The sequence below is a fragment of the Eptatretus burgeri genome, chromosome 4 (genome assembly GCF_056783735.1).
Source record: "Eptatretus burgeri isolate ZD-2024b chromosome 4, Ebu_testis_v1, whole genome shotgun sequence".
Taxonomy (NCBI): domain Eukaryota; kingdom Metazoa; phylum Chordata; class Myxini; order Myxiniformes; family Myxinidae; genus Eptatretus; species Eptatretus burgeri.
Window position 1 is genome coordinate 32,578,443 of NC_140964.1, and position 10,000 is coordinate 32,588,442.

At 41.8% G+C, this 10,000-nt stretch overlaps 1 protein-coding gene across 6 annotated transcripts in view; it reads left to right on the top strand.

Moving 5' to 3' along the window:
- Positions 1 to 10,000, top strand: part of LOC147027752 (ELKS/Rab6-interacting/CAST family member 1-like) — a 434,885-nt gene that overhangs the window by 411,852 nt on the left and 13,033 nt on the right. For 5 of the 6 annotated variants that reach the window (XM_085877321.1, XM_085877320.1, XM_085877319.1 and 2 more), the window contains one exon: positions 4,103 to 4,348. Coding sequence is in view for 4 of the 6 variants with exons in the window: in XM_085877320.1 (XP_085733446.1) it covers positions 4,103 to 4,348 (246 nt within the window). In the remaining 2 variants the exon portion in view is untranslated. Of the gene's footprint in view, positions 1 to 4,102; positions 4,349 to 10,000 lie in introns of those variants that run through there. The other variant, XM_085877323.1, reaches the window with a different exon arrangement.

The following is a 10,000-nucleotide window of genomic DNA, read 5'->3' on the forward strand; positions in this document are numbered from 1 at the left end:
GCACAAACACGGGCACAAGAGTGAAACACAAACACGGCTTACAACCTGTAAAACGTCATGTAGAAAGTCGCACCACTACCACTACCAGCAAACTGGTCAAACTTTATAGCCCGAGTAGAAAACAAAGAAGGTCTTGCCTTGTTTCTATCTGATCACTGTCTTGAATACAGCCCTACAAACAAAATTGTTGTTGGTGCTGGAGGATTTTCAGAACCTACAACGGTGAAGACTTCAGGACTTCAGACCCGGAGCTTTATGTAACAGCACTTGAAGTGGATCACGAGGAGGCTGATGCCCATCTTGTACTCCACTGCCTTCATGCCAATGCGCACTCGACAGTCGTGTGAGTGCGTGACTGATGTACTGGTGCTAGTGCTGGCCTATTATGACAAAATGCCATGTTCATATTTGTGGATGAAATCTGGCACTACCAAGACCCCCAAGTGCATTCCAGTGCACAATGTTCCAAAGCACTTGACAGCCCCTCAAGTTGACACGATGCTTGGCTGTCATTCCTTAATGGGTGTGACAGTGTGTCTCATTTATTTGGTCACAGCAAGTCGACTGCTTGGCCAGTGTTCAAAGAACACCATGACTTGTTGGACAGTCTAGACAAAGGTGAAATTACCCATGGTGTCATCAAATCATCCGAGGTTTTCATCTGAAAAGTGAAGGAGCACCAGGTGTCGACAGTTTTGACGAGGCACGAGTCAAGTTATTCTGCATGGGGTGGGGTGGTCTCAAGAAACTCTACCACCGCCAGCTGATGCAGCACAATTACACATTATGCATGCGCACTACCAAGCAAGTGTCTGGAACCTATCCCACGCTCTCTATTCATGTCTCCTGTATGTTACATCCATGGGCTGAACCCACAAAGATGAGAAGCTGGTGCCACTCTTACCTTCCCTCCCTCCGATTCTTAAAGTGGGTTCGAAGATGGTGTCATGTGGGTGCACCAATGGCTACCTCAATATGCGTTGCAGCTGCAGACAACTGAGATTACCATGTACCAAGGGTTGCAGATGTCATAGCCAACACAGCATAAGTGCGTTCATTGTCAGAACATTTTGGAGGACTGATAGTGTCCGTAATTTACTGTCTCTGAAATTCATTACCCAGTCTTCACGGGACTTAGGTCGTACAGCATTGCTTTATACTTCATTTCTTTGGCGTTTGGGGGGCGTATTCTGGTCATCTGGAAGAGGTAAATTACCTTATTATTTTGGGTAATATATGAGGCTTGATTACTTTTGTCCTGTCTGCTGTTGTGGAACTGAAATGAAAAGCCTTCTTGTGTCTTTTATTGCCAATTATTAAGTACTGCCTCAGTTGTAATTTTGAATTGTGGCAGACGTGGGGTTAATACATTTTCTAAACTTCTCACAGTCAGTTGTGTTTTGTAGTTGAATTCTTGAGCCAATTAAACCTTAGAAAACGGAAAGATCTTGTTGAAAGAAAGACTCTTGAAGCTATGACAGAATATTTCACAAAAACAAAATAGAATATGGCCGTTTTTTAGAGTCGGCCATTAAAGGGTTAAAACCTCAGAATCGAATGTTGAAAACACTTGAATCAAACTCAGCATATCATAAAATACAAGGTGAGCCTGAATGCCAATCATTAGCATGAAATGCTTACAACTACCTTTTTGAAGGCCTTTTTTCAAAAATTGTCCGAGACTAAGAGGAGCTTGCACAAAACATCACAGGCACGACATGTAAAAGTACAGATGTCTACCGTCTGTCTTACATGTGATATATGAGTAAGATATAAAAACACAGAATAGAAATGCAAGGGCATTAGTAGATAATGGATAAACACATATGGTTATAAGGGATCGTAACCTGTGTTCCTGGCATCATGAGCCGGGTATTCCAATGTGAAAGATAAACAGTCCAACCGATTTCATCGGGAATTAAACAAAGACTAGACAATAAGGAAATGAGCACATTGCCTCTGAACTATCCTGCGAGCAAACTTTTCTTGTAGGAGTCGTGATTATTATTGCCAATCAGGAAAAGGAAGTGATCAATCCTACTTGGCTTGCATGCATTCGGTCTTGTCAGAACTCAGGACTGAGAATTTCGAGGAACTTGGAAGCGGGATCGAGATTGGCTACCACTTGAATGGGAGACCTCCTTGGACGGCCAGGTGCTGTTGGCTGAGAGTTTAGAGGATACTTTAGTTTGTGAAAGACTCACTCCTGAGCAAAATGGTCATTGATTTTATTCCCCGATGGAATTGAATCTGAATATAACCGCCATCTTGGTGCAATGCCGGAGTATGATGCATCTTACGACATGCTATTCAGGTGGACTGTGGGGACAAAATTATATCAAACTCATTTTGATTTAAGTTGTAGACATTAAAGATCCCATGATATTTCTCAAAAAGAGCAGGCCATTGTTTACTGGTACCCTGACTGAACTTTCTACTTCGGGATTAAACGGTATGTGTGCACATAGATTCTAAAAGTTATGGATATTAAACAAAGTTAATGGTAACTAGTTCATATGGAGTATATTACAGGCATCATTGGTAAAAAATGTCCTCCTGCGTATGTTTCTTTGTAACCATTCCAATCGGCAATGTCCACACACTTCCCAGAGCATTGGTGCTCCCAAAGCAGTCTCAAGGTAGATAATAGGTGGGGTAGTTTGCCATTGCTTTCCCCATAGTAGTCAAAGCAGTCATTTGGAATTTTGCCAGGATGGCAGCACATCATGGCCTAGTCTTGCGTAAGACACCGTGGGATGTCATTAACATCAATCATTGAACGGTAGCAGGTGGGACACCCGGCTTAACAGCCCTTCAAATTATGGCACGCTCAGTGATGACACTCCCTGTTTGCGAAGTCCCAATCTGACAATTTTTTGTGAGGTCTCGAATCGAAACCAGACGAGACTGTTAAAAGGGTAACTGTGTTCGTTACCTTTACACCATCCCGTCACACTATATACTCAAACTTTTGGGGAGGTAATAGGTTTTGTAGAATACCAGGTAGTTATAATTTGGAAAGTATAGGTTGTTTTTTTCCGTCAATTTGAAGGTAATAAATGTATGCTAACCACCGTGGGAAGCAAAGTCAAGCTGATGTTTCAGGTGTTGCCCCATTATCAGAGCAACAGAGGTTTATCTCCGTTTTATGATCTCCACTTACTCGGACGAAGGGCTAACTTCTGATACATCTTCTTTGCTGTGCTTCCTTCCCGTGGTAGTTATCATAAATGTATCACCTCCATCCATCCGTCCATTCGGACCATACTGTGCAAAGCGTTGGTGCTGCCTTAGCAGTCTCCTTGGCTATTGGGTACAATCCTGGATGGGTCACCACTCCGCCACAGGATACCAGCAAGCTGGCACTCATTTTGCTGACCTCTGAAGGATGACAGACAGAGTCAACCCCACCTGTTATTAATTCAACAACAAAGTGGGACTTGAACCCGGGATCCTTGGATCCCAAGCCCACCATCCTAACCATAAAGCCAACATCAGGAATTTTATCACCTTTAAAGTGATAAAACCATATCAGGTGCCTCACTTTGATTTTCTGGGACAAATTACTATCGACAGCCAAAGGATTGTTCTTATTACGTTGTCCAATCCAGTGAAAGAATGTGCACAGATTTTCTTTTTTAACTCAGTCACCAGTAACAAAGTTATTGAAACGCTGTTCTTTGTATGTTGCATGCAGTTTTCATTGAAATTTCGCAAATTGGAGATGGTTTTATGAGAGGGTGTGTTCCACTTTCCAAATGCCAATCATGACACTGTTCTGCTTTTCACAATTCTTCCTACATTACGAAATTTGGAACAAGCATCACGGTGTTGGTCACTCTTTATAGTTGTTCAAGGCCTGCTGTGTTCAATTGCAAACTTTGTACAATGGACAACATGCTTTTCCTTTATATTTATATGTCTGCCACCACTGATGACCTTATCCTTTTCATGAGCTCACCTCACCCTCTTGTTTATTGCCTTGTCCATCACCTGTATTTGCCTGCCACTCCCCACTCGATCCACATTATATTTACTCACCACATCCTTCACCATCTCAGTCATTTCACCAGAACACGCTGCGCCCCCAACCTTTCCGCAGATGATCCAGTCACTGCGGAGGGTGCACAATGAGCAGGAAAAGCTCCAATTGTACATCGAACACTTGGTGCTGCTTTGCGAGCAGCGAGACCCTCAAACACTGATGGGTCTACCTGGTCTACCTCTAGAGCCTGGGGACTATGTTGGGGCGGCTGACAATGCAGTGAACCTGGCGGTTGGGGAAGCTTTAGAAGGGGCAGTGGGAACTGATGGAGATAAGAATCAACCGGCGAGGAACCTTGAACAGGTGATATTTCTCATTTCACATTCATTACTCATTCGGTGGTTCATTCTTTCAATCGTCCATTCATGCTGTCATTTGTTCAAACGTACATTCATCTGCTTGTTTTTCTCATCCCTTTTCTTTATTTACCAATTTGTTTTTAATGTTCTGTTTGTTTTGCTCCATCACCGACCTGGATGTTTCTCCTTTGTTCACTTCTTCTCGAATTATTGGTACTTTCAAGGGCCTCATGTCATACAGGGTGTTCCGCAAAGACCCGGCCAACTTTGGTTGTTAATATATTTAGTCCCACAAATGATACAATGATACCCTTTATTTTATATGATACAGAAACTCATGAAGTTTTCTTTATTTTCAGGTCTGGTGATTTAATTTAAAAGAAAATGGTGACCAGAGGAGAAAGCTCAGTGCATTGAATAGTTCATCAAGACGAGATCTGACAAGCAAGTTCAGCGTAATTTCCGTACAATATATGGAAGGAATCTGCCATCGTGGACTCGTATCAGAGAGTGGTACAAGAAGTTTAAGAAGAATGGAAGCTGTCAGAAACAGAAAAGTACCGGTCAACCAAGCACAAGTGCAACAGACGTTGAACAAGTGCGTGAATCATTTCAACAAAGTCCCAGAAAATCAATTTGACACGCATCGAGAGAACGGTGATGACCAACCACCACTGTACACAGGATTTTACAGAAAAGACTGAAGCTTTATGCCTATAAGGTGCCGATTCTGCAGGAACTCAAACCAAATGAAGGACCCAAATGCAAGATGTTTGCCTTGGAAATGCTGTCACATAGAGGATGATGAAGATTTCCTGAAAAAGGTCATGTTCACAGAAGAAGCTTGCTTTTATGTATCAGGGAAGGTCACCTGGCAGAATGTGAGGATCTGGGGTTCTGAAAACCCCCACGTGGTCATTGAACACATACATACGTGATAGTCCAAAGGTCAATGTGTGGTGTGGCCTTCTCGATGACTGCTTGGTAGGTCTGTTTTTCTTTGCGGAAGATCCAGTGACCTCAACAACTTATGAACATGTTGGAAGGATTCGGATTCTCACAAATTAAAAATCTGCAACCAGATATCATTTTTCAACAGGACGGCGCTCCCCCTCATTGGGCCTTAGTCGTTCAAGCTGTCCCGAATGAAATGTTTTCAGGTCGTTGGAGTGGCTGAGACAGACCAACCACCTGGCCCACAGGATCACCAGACATAACCCCCTTGTTTTTTTCTGTGCGGATTTCTCAAAGATATTTTTCTGCAGCACCGAGGTGGCAAATCTGCAGGATCTTCGTTCTCGGATCACAGCTGCATGCGCACTGGTGGACGCAAACATGCTGAGCCAAATAGGGCAAAGGCTCGTGTACCGCCTTGATGTTCTGTGCGTGAAAAGCGTAGCTCACATTGAAGTATATTGATGGTGCGCACAAAACTTTATGGGTTTCTACATCATATAAACCAAAGGGTGTCATTGTATCATTTGTGGTTCTAAATATATTAACAACCAAAGTTGTCCAGGTCTTTATGGAACACCCTGTATCACACAGCAATTCTACCTTCAATCCAATGAGATTTCTTCCAGCTCATGAGTCTGCCTCCAGCACTCGTTTCCCTTAAACTTCACCAGATCATTTGACCAGTAAAGCCATTTTGATGAATTAATTGTTTTGGGGGTTGGGGGGGGGGGATGAAAGGTAGGATCAACCTCAGAGGGTTAAAAAAAAAATTACAGGAGGAAAAACACAATATATGTGTATACTTGTCTTATTTTAAACACAAACACGCCAATCTGTCATGAATAAAATGCCACAGCTGCTTCAAAATATACAATTAAATTTCACTTTCAGAAATGCAAAAAAATTCATTTGAAAAGTGGAAGTTTAATTGAGATATGTTGTTGATCACAGGCAGTTTGAAAGTGATAATTATCAGTGTTTTCCCAGTTTTGTTTCGCCACCAAATTTGGTCAAACGGTATCATGTCCTATTCCTGTCTGTGTCCGAGAAACTACTTATACTACGTTTTTTTTAACAGCACCAATGAATCCTTACGAACCGCCTGCTGTTCGACTGAAACTGATTTGGACAGAGATTTGTAATTTGTTCAGGATGCCGGCGATGACCCGCCTCCTCTTCACAAAAGACGTTGTGGGATCTTTAATGCCCACGAGCTACGATTATATCAGAGGGAATACCCAGTTTAACGGCTATCCGATGGACGGCACACTTCATCCCATGGCCTGCCTGGGATAGACCAGTCCGACAGTTTAGACAGCTCAAAGGTAACTGCCCATACCCTCTACGTCCTCCTGTCAGACCATCTTCATCTGACAAACAAACAGGGAAATAAATTATGATTTTATTTCAACATATTTATATTTACCCCACGCATGTGAAGCGAAAAGCGGGGTTTAAGCCTAAAAACCTCAGTTTATGATCGAGGAACAACTTTATTTGAATGGAATGGTATATTTTTAAGTTTCCTTCAAATGGTATATCTTGGAATGGTATATCTTGAATCGGAAAACCAACCTGCAGTTTCGTAGTACTTTGACTCTGAATTAATCCCAACCGCACATGCCCAGAGAGGAGTAAGATACTTTTTTTTTACTCTGTCATACAAAATAGAAAATCATTCCAAACGGGAAACTTACTGTTTTTAAGGACGTCATAAGGGACACAAACAATAGGAACATAGGACTAATGTAAGATGTTAAATATAAATAAGGTGGTGTAAGACACTGCGTCAAAAACGGTAAACTTCTGGAATTAATTATTTTTTTCTGTGACCTTGTAAAATTTTTATTATTATTATTATATTATATGTAGAAATGGGTTCCGTCGGTCCGTCCGTCCGTCCATCCGTCCATCACATTTCGTTTCCGGAGCTTAACTACAAATCCCCTCAAGATATATTTACGAAATTTGGTACACATATCAAGCAAGTGGTGAACTGGTGCCTTTTGATATTTAGAGATTTGCTCCAAAAAAATTTCTGTCACTTTCCATGGAAACAAGTTTGGTATTAAGATAAAATTGAGGTTAACCTTTGTTTCCAGAGCATAGTTGCAAAACTATTAACTATTTCTTTATGAAATTTGGTACACACATCAAGAATAAATTGAACTGGTGGCTTTTGTTACTTGTCCTCATTTACTATGGTCTATGTCGGGGGATATCGAAGACTTTGTCTTCAACGGATGCTAGTTTCATTTCAATTGAATTCTATCCTTGAACATTGTAGAACACAAATCGCCTTCTTGGCACTTATAAAAACCCTTCGGTTTTGCAGTACTTGGACATGTCAAATTAGGTGATGTATAAGACACCATCACTGGTGGTAAACCTCTGTAATTTTATTTCCTATCACCTTGAAGCTGTTTATTTCAATTGAATTATATACTTTAACACTGCAGAGCACAAATCACCTTTTTCGCACTTTCAAAACCCTTCCGTTTATCAGCACTTGGACAAACTATTACGGCATTTTACGTCATCACGACCAATCAGATTTTCCGCTCATCGACCCCACCCATCTCCTTGTTTCTCAAGACAGCATGGGGTAATGTGATCTATGAACTCTCTAGTTGTCCCTGTTTTATTACCTGCCTGTGATCAATGCGGGGTTGGCCTGTTTGTCGTTCAAATGTGAACACACAGCTCCTAATGCCTGGACCAAGAGATTAGAATCCCACAAACTGTTGATTTGTCTATTGTCTGCTCATGTCCTTATAATTCAGGTGAAGATAAACTGATGACTCCTAATGTCCTTGGTGTGTCCAAACAGATGCCTTTTAAAGACAGGTTCCCTACATGTGATGGTTGTACACAATCCTACATAAACCTTAAACATTTTAGAAAGTACAGAAAATAAAGAATGACTTTTTTATTTTTGGTGCACTTTCTTTAATGAAATTAACTGTTTCTCATGTAATAATAATACTAATTTTGTTTGTTTGAACCTCTGATATTATTCCCGAAAATCCCAGTGATAAACTTTAATACCTGGGTTGACCCAATAGCATTGCCATCTGAACCGCTGGGCCGTGGTGCTCGGAACCCAGGTTGAAATGCCACAGAGTGTGTGGTTTTGCCCGTTGCGGCTTATCGCCTTGTAATTAATGTAAAAGCACATGGATGTTGTCGATGTGTACAAACGTCCTTATCCCGCATGTGATTTATGTACGAACTCCAACAAGAGCTTAAAATCAAGGTAAAACCACAACAAAATACAATTCACATTTCACCTTTTTTTTTTGTACACATCATCGAAGAGCGAGAGCAGAATGTGGAAGGGAACAAACCTGAAAGGGGAAACAGCAACAGCAGAGTAGAAGTGAGAGTGAGATCGAGAGGATGGGGAGGACACACGGGGATAAACAAGCTGTACACAAGCTGAATGAAACACAGCAAGATGAAGAAGGGGAAGGTGGGGGATGAAACAGAAAAGGAACAAAGCAACCAACAACTAACAAACGAAAAGAGGTGAGGCAGAGGGGTAAAAATCACAATCACCTAGAAAAATGGAGTGTTTTGGAATGGTCTCATTTTGGGTGGAAGAGATCATGAGTATGGATAGAGGGATGATCTGAGGTTGTGGTGAACAGACTGGGGAAGCTGGTTCCACAGGCAAGAGAAAAGAGGAACAAATGAGTGGAGGTGAGCAGGGAGCCTGGATTTTGAGAGTTTAACAAGAAGAGGGTTACTGGCAGAAACCTGGGAGGGACAGAGGTAAAAGAGGGCAGAAGGTGCAAGACCAAAAAGGAGGCGGTATAATACAGAGAGGCCACCGACCTGTCTGTGATGTGAGAGTAACAGGCACAGACACTCGACTTCGTCACAAAAGATCCCAATGATTTTTGAGGGCCTTGCTTTCCACAGCATCAACACTTATTGATTACCCATGTTCGCACGGTTTTCTCTATCTCTTCTCTTTCACATTATCGTTTTAAGCTTCTAATAATTACAGCAATTTCAACAAACCTTTTCTTCTGGTCCCATTACCTTGTCTCATTTTCTTCCTGTTCTTGTTATAATGAAGCTTTTTTCCAGGTGTCGAGATGCGTGTGTGCGTGTGTGCTCTGCTTTTGCCTTGTAATCCTTGTACATCAGTAATGGTGATGGAGGAAGTTCCCCCCCCCCTCCCCAATAATGTTCAGAATATATAAGTGAAAGCAAGTTCTGACCAATCTTAGGAAACTCTACAGGGCTGGTTATATGCTCTGGTGCCTTGCTGCAATTTCTTGCGAGTCAGTCTGCCAAACTGAGCATTCATTTCCAGCAGTAAAAGGAGCCTGTTCCAAGCTTTTATTACCGTGGCCTGCAGTTACTCGAACAGCTCCCTGGAGTGCAGTTACCAGCACAGTTTAATTGTCCTTAGATTGTCTTTTCATCCTGAAATGGGTTCCCTGCACCAAACTGGAATGACCACCTGGTCAACAGCTGTGGTTGTTTGGCTTTCTATTTTTTGCTTTTGCGGCACGATCTGTAAGCCTCTGTTTTGTTTTCACCTTTACCCACCAAAATAGATAAATTCATCTCCATTGAAGGCAATGAACGTTTATTCATGTTTCTTTTTCAAGCACTGTGTATTTCCTTCGAATTATCTTTCCAACACGAATTCAGACATTTGACATAATTCAGGAAAAGATGCCAA